This window comes from Gadus macrocephalus, chromosome 16 (genome assembly GCF_031168955.1).
Source record: "Gadus macrocephalus chromosome 16, ASM3116895v1".
Lineage (NCBI taxonomy): Eukaryota > Metazoa > Chordata > Actinopteri > Gadiformes > Gadidae > Gadus > Gadus macrocephalus.
Window position 1 is genome coordinate 11,302,332 of NC_082397.1, and position 22,037 is coordinate 11,324,368.

The following is a 22,037-nucleotide window of genomic DNA, read 5'->3' on the forward strand; positions in this document are numbered from 1 at the left end:
GAGCAGGAGTTAGGGAAGAGGAGGGAGAAGGAGTGGGGAGAAGGAGGGAGGCAGAAGGTGGGAGGGAGCAGGAGGGCGGGAGGGAGGAGGAGGGAGGGAGAAGGAGGGAGGAAGAAGGAGGGAGAGAGCAGGAGGGTGTGCACAGTGAGTGTGTGAGCGTGTCTTTACATACACAGAGCCCCAAACTCACCTGCGATGAATAATTGATCCGGTGAATCTAGGGCACATGAGGTTGGCATGCAGGGGTAGGCAGCTTGCTGTTGCTTCAGTACCTCTCTCTCTCTCTCTCTCTCTCTCTCTCTCTCTCTCTCTCTCTCTCTCTCTCTCTCTCTCTCTCTCTCTCCCTCCCTCTCTGTCTCCTCCTCTGTCTCTCTCTCCCTCTCTCTCTCTCTCCCTCCCTCTCTGTCTCCTCCTCTGTCTCTCTCTCCCTCTCTCTCTCTCTCCCTCTTTCTCTCTCTCCCTCCCTCTCTCCCTCCTCCTGTCTGTCTGTCTGTCTGTCTGTCTGTCTGTCTGTCTGTCTGTCTGTCTGTCTGTCTGTCTGTCTGTCTCCCCCTCTCTCTCTCTCTCTCTCTCTCTCTCTCTCTCTCTCTCTCTCTCTCTCTCTCTCTCTCTCTCTCTCTCTCTCTCTCTCTCTCTCTCTCTCTCTCCTCTCTCTCTCTCTCTCTCTCTCCCTCCCTCCCTCCCTCCCTCCCTCCCTCCCCCTCTCTCTCTCTCTCTCTCTCTCTCTCTCTCTCTCTCTCTCTCTCTCTCTCTCTCTCTCTCCCTCCCTCTCTGTCTCCTCCTCTGTCTCTCTCTCCCTCTCTCTCTCTCTCTCTCTCTCTCTCTCTCTCCCTCTCTCTCTCTCCCTATCTGTCTCAGTCTCTCTACCTCTCTGTCTCGTTACCGCTCCCTTTCTCTCCCTCTCCTCTCCCTTTCTCTCTCCCGTTTCTCTAAGGGGACTCATAGAAGAAGGGTGCCGTTTGGGTGTGAGCTTTAAAATGGCTGCCATAAGCACAGATATACACCCAGAGGCAAAGACCTGATGGGCCTGAGAGGTAAATATAGAAAAACCCATTTGAATCATTCATCTGCAAAGAGCTTTACACGGCCCGGTGCAGCGTCTGAAGTACAGTGTGGCTGCGCCGCCTGTGAAGTCAAGCCCCGTCAGGGTGATGTCATCTTCATGTCACCTTTGTTTCGAGGTGAAGACACACTCGACTAGGAGTCGTCTTGTGGCTAAATATACGGGGCGTCGCAAGAGTTAGAAGATGGCAGCTGGAGGAAAGAAGAGAAGAGGTGTTTGGAAGAGAAAATGGTGGTTCGGTTATTGATGTGAAATGCTTCGTTTCTTCAGTGCTAACAGAACGCGGGGTTACGCGACTTAGTGTTCTTCCCGCGGCCCACTAAGCAGACAACAACTCGTACACAACGCGGTAAATCCAAGGCGGGTGTGTGTGTGTGTGTGTGTGTGTGTGTGTGTGTGTGTGCATCACAACACACACTACGTTATTCATGTTCTCACGGAGCACTCGGTGCCTCGTGGAAGGGTGAACGGTCGCGTCGGTGTCGGGGTGAGCTTTGTTATGTAAGCTGACCGTGAAGGAGGAGGAGGAGGAGTAATGTACGGCGTGTCACTTCCTGTCGTTCCCGAAACCACACGTGGACGACAGCCATGGAGAGAACGACGCACATGTCGAGTCACTGATCCCCCTGCTGCCTGGGGCAGCACACGGGGCTAAATATAGCTCGCTTATTATCCCGGCTAATACTCAGCCACGAGAATATTCATTGGGGATTGTGGATTGTGCGTTTACCTCGAGAACACAACCTCGCTGCCACCATTGTGTTAATAGAATACGGCGGAGATAGACGCTACCGTTCAAAAGTTTGAGGTCACTGAGAAACGTCCTCATTCCTCAGCACCGTTTTTCGACGAAGAAAACATTAAATCAATCAGAAATACAGTCCTGACGTTGTTAATGTGGTAAATTACTATTCTAGCTGGAAATGGCAGATTTTTTATGGAATATCTACATTGGTGTACAGAGGCCCATTTCCAGCAACCATCGCTTCTGTGTTCTAACGGTACATTGTTTAGCTAATCGTGTTAAAAGGCTAAAAAAAAGGGGGGGGGTATCGATAGCTGTACCCCTCTGTGAAACACACGGTTGGTTGCCATTGTCTCACTGAGGAACTTCCGATATTCCACCTTTGTGTTTGTTTTTGCGATACAAATCTATACATCAATTTGCCTCATCAAACAACCAAAGTCATCAAGCAGGACGGCGAAGGATGGCTTCAATGGTAAAAGGATTGTATTTATACAGCGCTTTTCTAACCTGTGGCCACCCAAAGCGCTTAACAACATTGCCTAACATTCACCCATTCATTCACCCCTTCACACACCGACGGTGTTGTCAGCCACACAAGGCAGCAGCCGGCTAGTCAGGGGCAGTCAGGGTGAGGTTTCTTGCTCAGGGACACCTCGACACTCAAGCTAGGGGGAGCCGGGGGGGAATCGAACTAGCAGCCATCCGGTTACCAGCCAACCAGATGCAGACCGTCGCTACGCTGGACATAGAGAGCCCGGTCGAACAGGATACCGTACCCCCCCTCTCAGCCCCCGCAGCCATTATTCCTGAAAGCTAATTATTAGCGCTCCAACCACTGAGAGTAATGGCGTTGGCCCTCACACACTCTTTATCACTTTAAAGGTAATACATGGACTGTGCGTGGATACATTCGGGAGGTTTTATACGCACGCGGTCTGGCAGAGTGATTTATTTAGCCTGACCACTCTTGTGCATTAGGGCCAATGGAGAGCGACGACGAGCCGGCTCCGCCAAAGGTTGCCTGGCGTACTGTAATGTGGATGTCCCATGAAGAGGCCCTGAGTGTTTGTGCGTTTGTGTGTGTGTGTGTGTCTGTGTGTGTGGGAGTATGTGTGTGAAGGGCATTAGATAGTTGGTCTGTGGTTTTGAGTGTGTGTGTGTGTGCGTGTGCGTGTGCGTGTGTGTGTGTGTGTGTGTGTGTGTGTCTGAGCGACGTTCATGCGCCTGCATCACACGCACAACGCCGCGGCGCTCCCGCCCCTCGCGTACACAAACGGCAGTTCGGAATGTATGCAAATATAATTAGCGTCTGCGCGGCGCTGCCATTTAGCCTTAATGGAGATGTTGCTATTAAAGAGCCGTGAAGAGCCTCTCATCCCGACGCTCCTGCCGCCCCCGCTCCGCACCTTGGAATGCCACGCCGCCGCCACCGCCGCTAATGAACGCGGCAGTCTCCAGCAGCAGGCGCCCGAAACGTCTCCGCTCTCCTTTCGTACGCCCCGCCGTGCCCTCTTTGCTAGTTCTGCTCGTCGCTATTTACAGCGACCTATCAGGCGGCAAAGTGTTGATGACTCGCGTCGCCGGCGACTCTCGCCTGGTCGGCGTTGTTGTTGTTGTTGTCGATGTTGTTGTTGTTGTCGTTGTTGTCATCGACTAACCATTTGTTCCCGGACTGTTTGTTGTGGTTCGCTGCGGCGCCTCCCCTTCCTGCGGAGCGATGCTTTGTTTACCCCTGGCTTGAGGAACCCGCCTCACGCCCTCACCCCCCTCAGCCCCTCTCACCCCCTCATCCCCTCCCCCCTCAAGCCTCACTCCCCTCATCCCCCTCACCCACTCCCCGCCGCGGTTCAGCGTAGAGCGCGGCGGCCGTTTGTGACACAACACGCCTTTCCTTCACCGCCGCCGCTTGCTCTTTCTCTTTCTACATCCTTCCTCGCGTTCCACCCACCCCATCCACCCATCCCCCCCTCTCCGCGATCCAAACACGCCGCCTCCCACTCTGCGCTCTCCGAGCAAGGAGGCCGTGTGCAGACGATCGGCCGCCACTGATCTTCATATCCGAGGGGCGGCGGCGGCAGCACCGGAGAACAGCACTTAAGAAGCAGGAGACATGAATAATGAACAGGGGCGCTCTTCCTCCTGGTCCAGAGAGTGCTAACAGCGCTAACGGCGCCCAGTAAACATCTGCTCGCCGCACCACGCCGCTAAACACCGGCGCTCTCGTTTTAGTAGCCTCTATCTGCGTCACAGTGTAGGAAGGCTGTGTTTATGTTCCTAGACGAAACCAGGAATTAAAAGGAGCGCTGGGGCTAGGAGAAGCCAGTAGCTAAGATGATGTATCACGGCCCATTTAACTATTAGTGTAGCTTGTTGTCGTCAACCGGAGCGCAGAGGCTAGGAGGAGCTAGGCTAAGCTAAGATTTTGAGGCTAGGAGAAGCTTGTAGCTAAGCTAGGATGCATCATTGTCAAATGTCCATTGAATTATAGCGTAGCTTGCTGTCGTCAACCGGTGCACTGAGGCTAGGAGAAGCTAGGCTAAGATAAGATGCATCATGGTCAATCTAACTATTAGCATAACTTGTTGTCGTTGGGGAGGATTGATGTTGATAATCTAAGACTTATTATCGTGAGACTTAATAGATTACAGAGTTGACATGAACCTTTTATGGGGGATAAGAGACATTATGGGTAAGCTGAGGTTGTAACATTCCTCACTTTATTTCTGAGATACTGAGACCAAGGGAACCAATAAGTTCTGAACGGGCTGCCCTGATAAGTACAATCATTAGGAGGCTATCTGAAAACACACACATACACACACTCAAACAAACATACCCACACACACAACCATGCACAGCTACACACACACACACAGGCCAGATATGATGAAGACAGCTATGAGTAATGGTCCAGGAGCCGGATCCGATAACACAACATTCTCCTTGTTCTACATACATCATTAGAGTTATCTGTTGTTCCTCCTTATCAATGAGGCTGACAGCGCTGCTCCGTTGCCGTGGCGCCATGGCGGAGCACAGGTGACAGGTGATCACTAACAAGGAGCACAACCAAAACACAACAACAGCAGCATCGACTTTTAGAGACGGCATCAAAGAACCCTCCAATGAACAGCCTCCAAAGAAGAAGAGTGTTAAAGTGTTGGGATCACGACACACCGAAGCTGAAGGTTTGGGATGTTCGCAAAACACGGAGGAGCGGATTACATGGAAGCGGATCGGATCAGAGTGGATAGGATCGGAACGGATTGGAACGGAGCGGTTAAGGGTGGATCCGAGCGGATGGGAGCAGATGGGAGCCGAGCGGTTAGAAGCGGATGGGAGCGGATCGGAGCATTCCGAAGCAATGGGAGCAGGTCAGAGCGGAGTGGAACGGATCCGAGCGGATGGAAGCTCCTCCTGTGTTCGTCGGGCCTGTCGGACGCAGCTCATCCAAACCGACTCACTTATCGCTTTGTAGTCTGGAGCCACCTCTGCCTGAGTCTCCATGAGCACCTTCGGAACCAGGCCTCCCATTACGCATTCCCCATTCTGACGTAGGGCTGCTCGATTATGGAAAAAAATCCTAATCAGGATTTTGGTCAATATTGAAATCACAATTATTCAAATGATTATTTTTGAGTTTGAAAACATGATGTAGTTATTCAGAATGTCTCTCTCAAAAATACTTTGTAACAGAGAACTATGAAAGTTGTCTTTAAATAAATACACAAAATGGTGAAATAGAAAATGTTCAAATCTAAAATAATGTACAGATATGTATCCATCTGTTCTGCACTTGCCATAAAACATTTAATGAAAAAAAAAAATATTTAAACTAGATTATATTAGTTTTGTGATCGTTTGACGCTAAAATCGAAAAATCCCGATCAAAATTGGGTTACTCGCCCAGCCCTGGTCTGACGGCAGAGAGGAGAGGGGATCAGAGACCGGGGAGCCGAACCAGCCGGGCTCGTCCCAGGGTCTCGTCCCAGGGTCCTCCGAGGGGCAACGGGAGGAAATGAAGTTTGTCCGGCGTAATGTTGGGAAGGAGTCAGGGGATTGTGTGGAGGAACACTCTCTCCCTCCCATTAGCAGATCTGCCTTATTCATGAGGGCGATCCAGCGTGAACTATGTTCCATCGATATTCTGCACTGTCTCCTCCGCGGCCCGCCCGGGAGAGACCCACGAGTCATCCCACCGCATTCATTTATTTATCTATTTCACCCTCGGGTGCCGTCGACAAAGGAAGGACCCTTCGCGGCCACCGGAGGTCACGCAAGGTGAAGCTGCACCCTAGTGAGATGCTTAATTACCCCCCCCCCCACCCCCCCCAACGACCCCCAGAGGAAGAGAAAGAGGAGAAGGAGGTGGAGGATGGGGAGGAAGAGGTGGAGGAGGACTAGGTGGAGGACGAGGAGGTGGAAGAGGAGGAAGAGGAGAAGGAGGAAGAGGTGGAGGAGGACTAGGTGGAGGACGAGGAGGTGGAAGAGGAGGAAGAGGAGAAGGAGGTGGAGGATGGGGAGGAAGAGGTGGAGGAGGACTAGGTGGAGGACGAGGAGGTGGAAGAGGAGGAAGAGGAGAAGGAGGAAGAGGTGGAGGAGGACTAGGTGGAGGACGAGGAGGTGGAAGAGGAGGAAGAGGAGAAGGAGGTGGAGGATGGGGAGGAAGAGGTGGAGGAGGACTAGGTGGAGGACGAGGAGGTGGAAGAGGAGGAAGAGGAGAAGGAGGTGGAGGATGGGGAGGAAGAGGTGGAGGAGGACTAGGTGGAGGACGAGGAGGTGGAAGAGGAGGAAGAGGAGAAGGAGGTGGAGGATGGGGAGGAAGAGGTGGAGGAGGACTAGGTGGAGGACGAGGAGGTGGAAGAGGAGGAAGAGGAGAAGGAGGTGGAGGATGGGGAGGAAGAGGTGGAGGAGGACTAGGTGGAGGACGAGGAGGTGGAAGAGGAGGAAGAGGAGAAGGAGGTGGAGGATGGGGAGGAAGAGGTGGAGGAGGACTAGGTGGAGGACGAGGAGGTGGAAGAGGAGGAAGAGGAGAAGGAGGTGGAGGATGGGGAGGAAGAGGTGGAGGAGGACGAGGTGGAGGACGAGGAGGTGGAAGAGGAGGAAGAGGAGAAGGAGGTGGAGGATGGGGAGGAAGAGGTGGAGGAGGACTAGGTGGAGGACGAGGAGGTGGAAGAGGAGGAAGAGGAGAAGGAGGTGGAGGATGGGGAGGAAGAGGTGGAGGAGGACTAGGTGGAGGACGAGGAGGTGGAAGAGGAGGAAGAGGAGAAGGAGGTGGAGGATGGGGAGGAAGAGGTGGAGGAGGACGAGGTGGAGGACGAGGAGGTGGAAGAGGAGGAAGAGGAGAAGGAGGTGGAGGATGGGGAGGAAGAGGTGGAGGAGGACTAGGTGGAGGACGAGGAGGTGGAAGAGGAGGAAGAGGAGAAGGAGGAAGATGTGGAGGAGGAAGAGGTGGAGGAAGAGGAGGAGGAGGGAGAGGAGGCGGACGAGGAAGAGAAGGAGGTGGAAGAGGAGGAGGAAGAGGGGGTCCTGCCTGCCGTGTGTGACATCATGTACGCGGCGGCTTGCAGTGTACACGCGGCCCTCGTCTTCCAGAGCGCGTTATTCTCCCCGTTCAGAACCTCCCCTTGATTCTGCCGAACACCAACAGGCTGAGTTGGCGTCTCCCTGCTATGTCCTGTCCAGAGCTGTTTATGTAATACCATGGGAGCTGAAAGGAGCATTGTGCGGGCACACAATGCTGGTATGACACGCAATCACTTGCCTTTACATTTCCGTGCGCTGACAACAATCCCAAGAGACCTTTTTGTTTTTTAACCGATTTTCTTATAAAAACACCCCCACACACACACACAAACACACACACACACACACACACACACACACACACACACACACACACACACACACACACACACACACACACACACACACACAGGACACAACACAACAGCACAACAGCAAACAATGACGCTCTTGAAAGCTTGTTTATGATGTGAAAACATATATTAGATCCCTTCTCTGTGGTGTATGGATGGGAACCGGCTCTATCGCCCACGACATTAGGTTTACCTGTTGTTTTTTGCCTGTGTTCTGACGCTTACACATACACACACACACACACACACACACACACACACACACACACACACACACACACACACATACACAAACAAAACACACATACCGAAAATGCCGTCTGTGTGTTTCATTCAGAAGCAATGATGAGGGGCTATCGTAGTCAGGTTAAAGGGAACACAATCATGGGGAGAGTGACCAGACAGCCCAGCATGTAGCCCGTCAGTCTAAGATAAGATAAGACACAAAGCTTACACAGGCAAAGAACAAGGTTGTCCATGAAAGGATGGCGTAACCAAACTCGATGAGAGGATAATAATGACATCGTTCCAGATATGGAGGTGGAGATCGCAGTGGAGGCGGAGGTTGAGGTGGAGGTGGAGGTGGAGGCTGGAGGCTGGAGAGGTGGCGAAGGTAGTTGAGGGGAAGGAAGCTTGCACCAGAGATAGGGCCCATCATTCCTGCAGAATCAACGAGTGGATTCAGACACCATTTTTGTTATGAATGAAGGAACAACATGTTCCTCCATCCATTCACACGTTTTCCTCCGATCCTCTGCCTCAACGGAGGCGCTTATACGTTACTCTATCTGGAAATTCGACTTTTCCCTTTTCAGGGAACTTTTCTTTCAAACTAATCTCTCCTCAGACAGAGATACGGCGCGATAAGGCGATAAAAGGAGCAGTGATTTGAGACGAGGAGATTAAGCCGAGTAAAGAATCAATTACCGTGTCCTGACAGGAGACCTGTGGAGCGGCACAGGGAGAGGGAGGAGGGGGGGGAGGTTCTCCTTCTGTGTCCAACATGATTAGCATCCACAACACCGCTTTGAAACGTCCCCCCTGCCAGACGGGACCTCCCTCTTTATTCCCTCGCTCGCCCTATCAGTCCATCTCGCCCTACCATCATCCCCCCTGTCAGGAGGTCCTCTTGAAGACAGCACGTCTCTCCAAGGCTTCGTGGAGTTAAGAACTAAAGTTTGAGACACAGGGGCGGGGGGGGGTTCTTTACTTAGTGGTGGTGGTGGGACGGGGATGTTGGAGTTGCTATGGTGTCGACCCCGGCAGAAGGTACAGGGTTCGATCCCCAAGGGTTATGTGTTGGCATCCTTTGAGAGACCTAACTGTACGTTCACACCAAAAGCTCTAAAAGATGCACAATCGCAGAATAGCTCATCATATCGCTCTTGCGATTTAGCTTTTCCATTTAAAGGACCCGCGCTTTTTGCCTACTACACGCTCGTAGTTGAGGCAAGTGCTGCTGCTGATGCTGAGCCACCAAAACACAAGATAGTCCTAAGTTTGGTCAATAGAAAAAAAATAATAAGCATAAATACATGATACACTGAATAACTAATTAATGGAGTGATTGCTTATATGCTAGATTAAAGTTTAGTTGATCGCTATCGTGTGTGTGTGTGTGTGTGTGTGTGTGTGTGTGTGTGTGTGTGTGTGTGTGTGTGTGTGTGTGTGTGTGTGTGTGTGTGTGCGTGTGTGTATGTGTGTGTGCGTGTGGGTGCGTGTGTGTGTGTGTATAGTATTGTTTATTATGGAAAAGATCCGCTCAACGTTAACATTTGTGCCAGGCACACACGGCAAACTGACAAATTATAAATAGATTTTTGTGAGGTATCTTCCTGCTTCTGAAATGCGCGCACATCTCCACCCACCGCTCGTCCGCTGGTTCCCATCAGCATTCCACTGTGCGACCATCCCTGTTGCGTAATGCGGATTGCGTATGCCCTCATACATTGTTGAAATCATATGCTGGATGCTTTATTCTTTCTATGTGTTTTTTAGTTAATGATCGGGCTATAATAAGACCACGTTGGCTCTGCAATCGTGGACAAAAGGGGATAGTGGTTGGTGGAAACCGGGACATTTGAGCTCGGGACACGCAACTCAAAATTTCACGCATCATGATGAAGGAACAAATGTGTGGTAGGAACTAGGACCTAAAGTTCTCGCACATGTTTACTGGGACCCACGCCGGTGAGAGACATCTACATTCCGATTGGCTGGCGGTCAGCCAATCGTTTGGCTGACCGCAGCCAAAACGCATTTACAGCCAAAACGCTACTAGCTCATTTGCATAGAGTTGAGCTGTTTTCAACTCTCATTTACAGCTTTTCAGCTTTAAAGCTATCACTCAAGCGTTTTATCGCTCCTACCGCTTTATCGCTCATTTCTAATAGAAAGTGAATGGGCGTTTATCGCTCAAAACGTTTTACAGCTTTTGGTGTGAACGCACAGTAATGGTGCGTTCGAGTATTCTCTGCGAACCGACTCGGAACCTCGGATCTGATGCCACGCCCACACTTCAAGCGTTTTATTATTTTGCTCGGTCGTTGGAGGAAAACATGGACGCCACCCGGAAAGCTGTTGTCGCGATAGCATTGGCAGAGGACCAGGCGATCCAATATAAGTAGGCTATAGGCCATAGTTAAGTCAAGTCAAGTTTATTTATATAGCACATTTAAAACAACAGTAGTTGACCAAAGTGCTGTACACAAATACAATATATTTGTGTACATAGGCAGAGATACGGACGCAGTAAGGTATTGCAGTAATACGAGTGATTGAAATTACCATTTAAACCACCAAAGTGGTCCAAGCACAATGAAAACAGTTCATACTTCAAGTCACAATGGGCGCAGCCATCTTGAATTCTGTCTCGGAATTTCGCTCGGTCACCACTGAGTTCAACCGAGATGGCGAGATCGCCGTCCGAGGAAAAGGGGCGTGTTTGTGCGTGTCGCCAGGCAACGTCCTCGGACCTCCGAGACGGATGGATATTAAAACGCACCATAAGCCCTACTCACTCCTTAGTGAGCTCTATCTGACTTCACTGTAAGACAACTCCTAAGCCCTTAGTGAGCTCTACCCGACTTCACTGTAAGATTGCTAAGCCCTTAGTGAGCTCTATCTGACTTCACTGTAAGATAACTCCTAAGCCCTGAGCGAGCTCTATCTGATTTCACTGAAAGGTAGCTAGGCCCTTAAGCAAGCTCTATCCGACTTCTGTCTAAGCCACTTTGTATGATAGCATCTTCAATAGAAAACAATAAACTTCTCGTCTAAAGTTCTGGCTGAAGGTTGAGACCCGGGAGGGAGTGGTTCAACCTTGGCGGTTTATTCTACCCACCTCATCTCGGGGGCGAGGTAAGTTGGCTCGCTGATCCCGGAGAGGGATTCGTTATTTGGCATTGTTGCCCAGAAGCCACCAGGCTTAACAAAGGGGATTACAGCGTGGCCCTTGAGACCGGGGCTGACACAACATTACAGGAGGTGTTCCAACCCGACGGGCAGAATTACTGCTACAGGTCAGAGGGATGAGAGACTGAAGGTCACAGCTTAGCCGTGGTTTTGAGAGGAGGGAATGTATTCCAATAAATACACAGGTCTCAGGCGAGAGACTAATACTCCACTGTCGCCCGGAAACAATCGGATTGCCAACGCACAGGGGCACAGGGCGGCGGAGGCGTATCGATCAAGTACAGTGTATCAAGCTGTCACCAAGCCTTGAATAATACATCTAGCAGAGCAGTCAGGCGCTGCGGTGGCGCTGAGACCGGGCGCCTTCGCCGCACGAAACGTGAGTCACTCCGCTTTCGTTTTTCGACGGTAACCGGGGGATAAGTCACGCTGTCGTCGTCACACCGGGCGAGCCAGCGGCGGATCGGGGCGTAATCACGTCACCAATCAGCGGAGAGACTAAATGCCTCAGAGAGGCCGTCGACGTGGCGACCAAATGAACATTCCACAAGCCATTAAACGCGCGCCGGCGGTAATGTCACGGCGGCAGCATGCTGCAGAGCGGGACTGATGGGCGGAGATAAAGAAAATACCCCGAACGCTCGGTTCCCCGAAGGGGGCCGCATGTCGGAAAAGGCTGAGCATGGACGTGAACGTTTGTGCTTGTGTGGTGGAGTCACACACATAGATAGGACATAGTGTGTGGGTGTGTGTGTCTGTGTGAGTGTGCGTGTGTGTGTGTGTATGTGTGTGTGTTTGTTTGTCTGTGTGTGTGTGTGTGTGTGTCTGTGTGTGCGTGCGTGTGCGTGCACATGTCTGGTGGGGTAATGTACATAGATAGGAGTGTGTGTGTGTGTGTGTGCATGTGCGTGCGTCTGTGTGTGTGTGCATGTGTGCGCGTGGGTGTGTGAGTGGGTGTGTGTGTGAGCATCTCATAGCTCTGGAGCAGGTGTGTTTGTTTGCTGTGTTCAATAGACTTTTAGTCACAGGCCTGCGAGAGGGAGAGCATGCTGGGCCAGGCAGGGGGGCTTTAGATTGGAGACACTAAGCCATGAAGAAGCCGAAAAACAGTGACGCAATGTCCATATTTGTGGAAGGCACTTTGTTACTAGTTTGTTTGAGAGAAAGGGGATTTACACCCGAGCAGCATGTGATCTGCTCAAAGTGGAAGTTATCTCTGTAGGATGAGTGACTCTCGGTTCCGGTCCCCCGACGTAATTGTATCCCATCACCGCCCGACTCGTGGAGCTCTAACGTCTGATTTGCCTCCACGTCACATCCATCCACCGGCTCCCGTCCTTGTCAGAGTAATCCTCTCTTTCAGGTTCCGACTCCGGCTCCACTTGTTTACGCTCAGTATTCAATTCAAGTTCAACTATTCCTGAACTAATTTGTATTCTCCTTCTCTTCCTTCATGGTGGGTGTCTGTGTGATCTCCGTCTGTCTCCCTTTGTCTGGGATCTCCCACCTCCCTCCCTCCGTCCTGGTGTGTGTCTGTGTCTGTGTCTGTGTCTGTGTGTGTCTGTGTGTGTCTGTGTCTGTGTCTGTGTCTGTGTCTGTGTGTGTGTGTGTGTGTGTGTGTGTGTGTGTGTGTGTGATCGACGCTACAGGCTGTGGGCTGGAGTTCCTGCTGGTCCTTTGCGGCCTGGAGCTCTCGTGGGCCTGCCCTCGTCACTGCATCTGCTACACGGCGCCGAGCACCGTCTCCTGCCAGGCGCACAACTTCCTGTCCGTGCCGGAGGGCATCCCGGCCAACAGCGAGCGCATCTTCCTGCAGAACAACAAGATCCACCGGCTGCTGCGTGGCCACTTCAGCTCCACCACCGTCACCCTGTGGATCTACTCCAACAACATCTCCTACATCGATCCCTCCACGTTCCACGGCTTCACCCTGCTGGAGGAGCTGGACCTGGGGGACAACCGCCACCTGCGCTCCCTGGCCTCGGACACCTTCCACGGGCTGAGCCGGCTCAACGCACTGCACCTGTACAGGTGCGGCCTCAGCGCCCTGCCCAACAACATCTTCCAAGGCCTGAGGAACCTGCAGTACCTCTACCTCCAGGTAAGCCCTTCCCTGGGTCGAGTCGTAGCACTGCTCTGACTGGACGACATGTGCTGTTGTCCTCGATACATTAACATTACATTGAGGGTATTTTTGCTTTTATCAAAAGCGACTTATAAAGTACATTTGTCAAAAAATATCTTACTGTCGGTACAGTAAGGATGTAACCCATTCCCCGTATACAGCAAAGATAGCTAGGATAAGATGCTACACAATGCTAAGTACTATTTTTAAGTGCAAGGACATACAACATGCAACAAGTGTGTACATTGTGTGCAAGTACGTACAACATACAACAAGTGTGTACATTAAGTACCGGGACGTACAACATGCAACAAGTGCGTAAGAGGGGTGTGGTGGGTTAACCCGGTTCCTCGTGTCCGTCCTCAGGAGAACCACCTCAAGTTCCTCCAGGACGACACCTTCATGGACCTCCACAACCTGAGCCACCTCTTCCTGCACGGGAACCGTCTGTGGAGCCTGCACCAGAACACCTTCAGGGGCCTGCGGGCCCTGGACCGCCTGCTGCTGCACCAGAACCAGATCCAGTGGGTGGACCGCCTGGCTTTCCACGACCTGCGCCGTCTCACCACCCTCTACCTGTTCAACAACTCCCTGGTGGAGCTGTCCGGGCAGTGCCTGGACACACTGCCCGCGCTGGAGTACCTGCGCCTCAACGACAACCCCTGGGCCTGCGACTGCAAGGCCCTGTCGCTGTGGGAGTGGCTGAAGCGCTTCAAGGGCTCCACCTCCACGGTGGGCTGCCAGGCGCCCGCCCCCATGCTGGGCCGGGACCTCAAGCAGCTCAAGCAGGAGGACTTCCCCCACTGCTCCCCCACAGTGCCCAACTCCGAGTCCCGGGCCCAGAGCAAGACCAACAACCTGTCCGGCACGGTCAACCCGTCTATGAACGGCGGGGTGGTGGCGGTGGCGGCGGCGGGGGGGCAGACCCGCATCGTGCACCCCCCGCCGCCGCCGGCCGCCCGGCCCGGACGGTCCCGGAACTGCACCAAGCCCCGCAACCGGTCCGGCGGCAAGGGCAAGGGCGACAACGAGGTGCACTCCAAGGAGCTGATGGCCGACAAGGAGGACTCGTCCCCGGACTTCGGCGACGGGGGGAAGTACGACCACACGTCCCCCGACGGCACCGTCACGCGGAGGAAGCACAAGTGCACTCCCCGGACCACGGTGCGCCCCCCTAGTGGGGTGCAGCAGGCCAACAACAGGGCGGCGCTGCTGCACCGCTCCTCGCTATACCTTGGCCTTCTGTTGGGGGCCCTGGTGATCTCAGACATGGCGCACATCCTGCGTTGACCAGTAGGGGGAGGCGAAAAAGCTCATGGATAGAAAATCGCGAAACCCCCTCGAGCGGTGCACATAGGCCCCAAGGCTCATATGTGTGTGTCCTATTGTGTGCGTGTGTGTGTGTTTTGATGTTGTTGTGCGTGTGTGTGTGTATGAGTGTGTATGTGTGTGGATGTGTGTATGTGTATGTTTGTGTACAAACTGTGTGTAGGGAGCATTACTTTTCAGAGTATGAAACCTCCAAGCATCCAACATGTAAGCAGAGAGACTCGTAGTACTTTTCGAGGGGCTACGATCCGTGGGAAAAAGGGGGGAAGGGAAGAGGAGGAGAAATGCAGCACAAGCTTGCACTGCCATTATAATTAAACCTAAAATTGTCTGTGTTTCTCATTTTTTCCTTTAAAGCTAAGTCTTTCACTCAAACAAAGTTTCAAAGATGATCCTTGGAGACCAGATGAATGGATTGACCATTTTCCCCATGAGATGGGGATGGAGAGAGAGTGTGTGTGTGTGTGTGTGTGTGTGTGTGTGTGTGTGTGTGTGTGTGTGTGTGTGTGTGTGTGTGTGTGTGTGTGTGTGTGTGTGTGTGTGTGTGTGTGTCTGTGTGTGTATACATGCAGGTGTGCTTGTGAGAGAGAGAGAGAGAGAGAGAGAGAGAGAGAGAGAGAGAGAGAGAGAGAGAGAGAGAGAGAGAGAGAGAGAGAGAGAGAGAGAGAGAGAGAGAGAGAGAGAGAGAGAGAGAGAGACGGTTAGAGAGAAACTAAGAGGAGGCATTGCTGAGGACAGAGAGAAAACAGTTATGTGATGAAAAAAATATAATGAAATGTGCTAGTTAGCAACGTCAAGGATACGCTCACGTTGTTCAAAGTGTCCAATGGAGTTCAAGTTGCCAGGTCACAGCTCGTTAAGGATGACAACACAGGGAAACAAGGAGCCTCCTTTCCTTGCTTTCCAAGTCATCTTGCCAAACGTATTTCTATGTTGCTTCTTAATCCCATTCTTTGCTCACCAGCGGGGTTCACTTAAACAGGACGAAGGAAGGCATCCAACACATCCTCATTCAGTATCAAAACGATGAATGTGGTGTTGAACACGTCTGCGCAGCACGGATCTAGCCATGGCTCTGGATGGGCGTGAACATAAGCCCAGCCCGTTGAACCCGGACTCTGTAGGGTACGGTAGTGAAACTCTTCTGTTGCTGTCGGTGTACAATGCCAGCTTTGTTCCCTGTGGTACCGTGAGATTCCATACCCGCGTACTTACACTATTTTCCCCCAGTGAGCATAGCATTTCTATGTCCATCGTACCGAACGCTGTTCCCTTCTGTGCAACTGAATACTAAGCTGTAAGCGTTAGCTCCTGGTTAGCCTGCTATCTGCGATCTGATTTGCTCTGTTTCTTACCTTTTTTGGGGGGTTTATTTGCTTGGAAATCTGCGTCTGGCGAGGCTTCGACAGTTTGTCTATATCGTTGTATCAATTGTTCATCGGATATTGTTTTTCAAAAGATATATATAAAAAAAAACAAGGACCTAGAGATGCACCCCCGCCGAAACCCCTGCCTCAGGACAAATGGAGGAGGGGGGGGGGGGGGGGGGGGGCGGAGCCTTAGGGGTCAGGGGTCAAATTGAATTTTTTTCCCAGGGCACTTGTGAGCTGATCCTGGCAGTGTGTGGGCATTCCCTCCTCATTGACAATTACGGACATTTTGTTTTTTTTATATAAAAGTCACCAAAAGTCAAGGAATAAAAAAAAAAATACTTAAAAAAAAAAAAATAATCATGTACCTTAAATAACTTCTGTGATTAATAAATTATTCAACGAGAAAAAAGCAGCAACATGACATTACGGACAGCTTGGAGGAGCAGATGTTTTCAGAAAGGAACTGCGATCTCGTTCGCTGTCGCCATGGACACAGATGAAGAGAATCAGCGGGATTGGTCACAGCGGACGGACGGACAGACTTACTTCTTGTCTCCCAACAGGAAGTGGCACCCACAGGAGCACTTCCTGCCGTTCCAAAGTTTTTGAGCCTGTCTCCAATCCAATAACGAGATGGTGTTTGTTACGATGGTAGTGTGAACTGTAAAAACATTAAAAACAGTGGACTCACTGCAGTGCGGATATTAATCACTTACTGTATTATAATGAGAAAAAACAATATTGCTGATTTGGATGATAACAGGGTTTTGTACTCCTACTTTCAGGGGGGAGGAGTCTTTGTTCATACTGATTTGTTTGCACAATTTCCGTTTTTTTTTTCCTTACATTTTTTTTTTGTCTAATTGTTCTATTTACATAAAACCTGATTTGTGAAACAATGCACAATCCGGTCCAAACCGCCCCTGCTTCCCCTGTCACTCGCCCATCCGACCTCTACCCTCTCCCCGCCAACGTCCAACGGTTCACTCGTTATCATCAAAGAGCAACAGTACAAAATGTTTATAAAGATATTAAAGTCTATATCTTCTTATGTTGACCGCTGCAAGCTTCGACTGAGTTTGTTTCGTCCGTGTGATCCAAGGTTTTGAACTGGGAGGCGTTTCGTTAAGGGGGTCTAAAAGTGATTTTCCTGATTTACCTTTTGCTCCCTGCCTCCAGGCTTCTATCCAATTATAATTAATTTAAAACCCAAAATGGATTCTGTCAGCAACTTTGTGTTTTCCCCTCCCTGTTTGTTTTTCCACGGGCCTTGCTCTACTTTGCAATCTGTCTTCCCTGATCAGGGCTTAGAAAAACAACCGCCACCCCTTCCTCATACCACCGCGATTTATAGACGGTGGGGAGAGAAGGAAGGCGAAAAACTAAAACAATGCATTCAGAATGTAGAGCTGGAGCGTGAAATACAATCCCTTTTTGCCAAACATAGGCGGGCAAATTAACAGTAGGATGGATTATTGAGCGACGGAGAAAGTAGAAAACGGGCACAGAGCACGTCCTGCTCTGTGTCCTCCATTGCCTGGCGTGGTACTCACTGCGGTCCAAAGGAAATCATTTAAAAGCACTAAGGGTGTTGATGAAAGTGTCAACAAGAATCTGCAGCTATTCCAGGCTATTATTGTTATTAATGGTCCTAAAAACATAGATTCTATTTTTCCTCTTCCGATATCATTTTTCTCCGGGATGGAAATTGATCCAAAGGTAAGTGGCCAAATTATGTTTTTTTTATTTCCTCCATTTGCTTTATTCATGCAGTGATGCATGAATAAGAATGGCTTCTGAATCACATTTGAATTGATTAGAGGCTTTTGCAAAGCCAGACAATGGACCCCTCCCTCCTTGCATGCATATGCGCGCACGCACGCACGCACACACGCACACACACACACACACACACACACACACACGCACGCACGCACACACGCGCACACACGCACGCACGCACGCACGCACCTAGATATTTACTGCTGCCTGCCCCACTTTCCTCTCAACGCCCTAAACGTACACTTCTGCTTCAGTTTATTTCTTCGACTCTTGAGTACGTGCATTTTCTTCCTTAACATAACATCCAACATTACATTCTCAAATTAACTCGGGTCTTAAACAAGTATTCATGTGATTAGAGCATTTATCATTAACACTGATCGTGACAGATAAAATGTGCAGTGCATATATTTGAGCTATGTTTACTGTATCTTTGCAGTACTTCTGATTAGCTGCTGGTTGATTATGAATAATTGAACAAGAATTATGGAAATTGAAACATAAAACCTGTAATGGCATTTAACAAATATTTTCCAAATATGATGCATAGAATAGTTAATTACTGCAGGAATATACACGGAACGACAGGAATGTCAGTTAATCCCTTACGATTTGAATGGATCAAGCATGAAAAAACATACTTTGCATTCTTATGAGGTATAAAGTTTATATTGGACATTAAAATACAGCTAGAGGAGATGAGTGGATATTTAGATCTAATAGATCATAGGTAGCACAATGAAAAGGCAATTTACATTTCAATGTGTTTTAATTCAGGGTATATTTGCATCATATGCTAAATTATGCCAACAAAATAATTTAACATGAATACATACTGTCTGTCTTCACACAACACTGTCTTTACAAAAACAATAGATCCTTTCCTTAATATCTGGATTTGCGAACAATACAATCCAGATTAACCACAACTACATATTTAAAAGAGTCTAATCTTTTGCCAAAAAACAGGAAAATTATTACGATTACTGATGCCAAACAGCAGAAGTATTACTTTTTAGGAAATCATTAATTGTGGAACTTTATAACTGGTAACGGTGTTAAGCTTGTAAACTCATTTGGCAGTACAATATATCCAAGTAAATTGCAATTTTCTTTTATAAACGTGAGCCAAGCTGCCTCTTGTTGTGTGTAGGTCACATAGCACCAAACAAGGAAATCGATGCCTTTGAGATCACGTTATTTACTATGCTCAAGTAGCCCTCATTAACTGGTTAATGTGACACATTCATGCCTCTCTTGAATATCCACTGATCCATTCAGAGTATTAGAATTAATTGAATTGAATTAACTGACTGCGATTTTATTTTTTTCTAATATCCTGTTTATTTAGTTCAAAACGAGTGGGCACTGATAAGGCTGATCCTTTATCGGTTAAGTGTTGTTGGGTCGGAGGGGAAAGGTCATAGAGGGTCAAAGTTCATGGAGGATCAAAGGTCCTGGAAATTGGACAGAGTCCAGATTTTGAGCAGTGTTTGTGACAGCTTATGTATGACAACAGAATATCAGAAAATGCCCTGACCGGCAGAACAAACTCATGATAGATCATATAGAATAGTATTAGAATTTAATTCAATTATTAAATTCAATTAACGACAACACAAGTGCCGATTAAAACACTTTTAAAGGTTTTCAATATAAAAAATGTCAAGGGAGGAAACACACCTCACCACACTTTGCGGACAGCATCTCCCCGGACCGAACAAGTGAACATCGCCCGTCGGAGCGATGCCCAGACAGTACGGTCAGCGCCAAGACGCTCCCATTCCCGGTAGCACCTCCCAGGCTTCTCCGCTACGACACACAAAATAAACAACCCCTGAGGGAGCTGCAAAGTTTTAACGAGGTTAAGCAGACTCTGAGATGTAGTTCAGAGCAGGGAATATAATTGGAGCGGCCCGGAATACAAAAGCTTTGAGAACACGTTTGAAAATCAGTGAAAGGTGTTCGTACCGTTCCTCCCGTTGACGGTACCCTGATCCTGAGAGGCATTTTCTTCGGTCTAGCCCAGGTGTCGCTTGTTAAAAACACAAACATACGCGCTCCATATAGACGCCGCCGTGTGCCCCGTCGAATTCAGTCCACGATCTGTTATAACATCAAAGTAAGCACACTTATTTATCAGAAGGTAAATGGACTGCATTTATACAGCGCTTTTTGTAATCAGTCGCCGCTCAAAGCTCTTTACAATATTGCCTGACATTCACCCATTCATGCTCACATTCACACAATGACGGCGGAGTCAACCACGCAGGGCGACGGCCATCTCGTCAGGAGCATTCAGGGTGAGGCGTCTCGCTCAGGCACACCTCGACACTCGGCTAAGAGAAGCCGGGATTGAACTAGTTGCGGTTACCAGCCAACCCGCTCTACCTCCTGAGCTACTGCCGGCCCTATTAAAGAACATCTCAACAGCCAGACATTCGAAGGTCATCACCGGCTCCACCTGTGGTTAGAGGCATCTCTTTGAGGGGAGCACCCCCCGGTTGGAGGGCCCCCAGTCACCGGCCCTGCTGGGGTAGGTGCAGCGGCCGGTGACAGTGCCCCCGGTCCCGCCACTAAGGGTGTAGTGCAGCACCCATAGACCTGTGAGCCACGTTTCCAGTCAACCCCACCCTTGGGTGCTCAGGCGGGGTGGGTAGAGCCCATGGGGAAACATACTGTCTGTCTTCACACGACACAGTCAACAAAAACAATAGATCCTATCTTTAATATCTGGATTTGTGATCAATACAATCCAGATGAACCACTAACACATGCACACATAGTTAGGGTTCAATCTTTGCCAAAAACCAGAGGGAAATTAATTTGATTGCTGCTGCCAAACGGCAGAAGTATTGCTTTTTGGGAAATCTTTAACAGTGTTAAGCTTGTGTTAAGCTTCAAGTCTTTTAATAAAGGCTGTGTGCATCAGAGTGCATCATGGGATTTGTAGTGGGCGATTCAACGCCATCTTGAGAGGACACAATAGAGTCCTGAATCACCCTAAATATAGCATCACCTTGGCCAAGGAAAACTGTGTTTTGCCTTGTCTGGTATGAGAATCACTGTGTCAGCTTCAAACACAATATCTCCCCGTAATGACAGATCTCTTCAGGATGTATTTCGAAACAGTAATCAAGAAAACATTACGGCCAACATAATTACTAACATTCCCGTGCTCCGCTTCCACAATGGTGGCACTGAATGCAGGGTGATGTTGTTATAGGTAGGGGGGGAGTAGTCAATTTTTACATGTGCGTACTATCTATCCATGAACTGGTTGGATATGAACTGGTAATTACACTCTAGACTTTTCATACAAAGCGACTGAGTATATGTAAAGTAATGTTAGATACATGAACACTCTGACACATTACTAACTAGGGCTCGATCATCAAGTCATTAAAAACAGATACAGCTGCATCGTACGAACAACCAGACAAAAAATCTTGGAGAGCATGTTAACGTTAGGTAAATACAGTTCGCGATTAATCGCTTGGAGGATTGCTGCTCCCCCAGCTAATTTGTCCCTCTTGAATTCCATTTCCAATTATTACATATCTTCGCAAAACCTGGGAGGGGGGGGTTGGCCAGCTCACTCTGGCTCTGAACAAACATCTGCAGCACTAGCTTTATAGTCTCATTAGAAAATGGAAACTGACTGATATTTCCGTCTGATGGTAGCACTTCATATTGCCTCCGAGATCAGAAGGACGCTGGCGCCGCAGAGATAACATCTAATTGATTTAAGAAGGTAATTTATTTCTGGATTAATGACGCAGGACTAACCACGGCCATTGATGGCAGGGTGAGGAAACATTTAAAACAAGGAGCAGATCGTTCCCCGGCTCGCAGGCAGTCATCTTGTCCGGAGGCAAGTTTCCACACAGAAGTCTTCGCTTCTTTCTCAACACGGAGGGCCATTTTTTATCTCACTCACAGCTACTCTCATCTGACTTGGCCCACTTACTTAGAAAAGAAGACTTCAAAGACAAGGCGCCTAATTGCAATTGTCTAGCTGTTATTGGGATCCAGGAGCGAAAGGCATTAAATCAGAGAGAGAGAGAGAGAGAGAGAGAGAGAGAGAGAGAGAGAGAGAGAGAGAGAGAGAGAGAGAGAGAGGTTGAAAGAGAGAGAGAGAGAGAGAGAGAGAGAGAGAGAGAGAGAGGTAGAGAGAGAGAGGGAGGAAGAGAAAGAGAGAGAGTGTGATAGAAAGAAAGAGCATGATGGAAGGGTGTTATAGCAAGAGAGATAGAGAACGAAGAGAGATCAAGAGAGAGAGAGAGAAAGAGAGAGAGAGAGAGAGAGAGAGAGAGACTATAGA

At 49.5% G+C, this 22,037-nt stretch overlaps 1 protein-coding gene across 1 annotated transcript in view; it reads left to right on the forward strand.

Moving 5' to 3' along the window:
• The window catches only part of rtn4rl1b (reticulon 4 receptor-like 1b), a 123,394-nt gene extending 106,406 nt beyond the window's left edge, over positions 1-16,988 (forward strand). The window contains exons 2-3 of the mRNA XM_060074336.1: positions 12,754-13,205; positions 13,596-16,988. Coding sequence (XP_059930319.1) covers positions 12,754-13,205; positions 13,596-14,519 — 1,376 coding nt within the window. The 3' untranslated portion in view covers positions 14,520-16,988. The remainder of the gene's footprint in view (positions 1-12,753; positions 13,206-13,595) is intronic.
• The last annotated feature ends 5,049 nt before the right edge of the window (positions 16,989-22,037 follow it).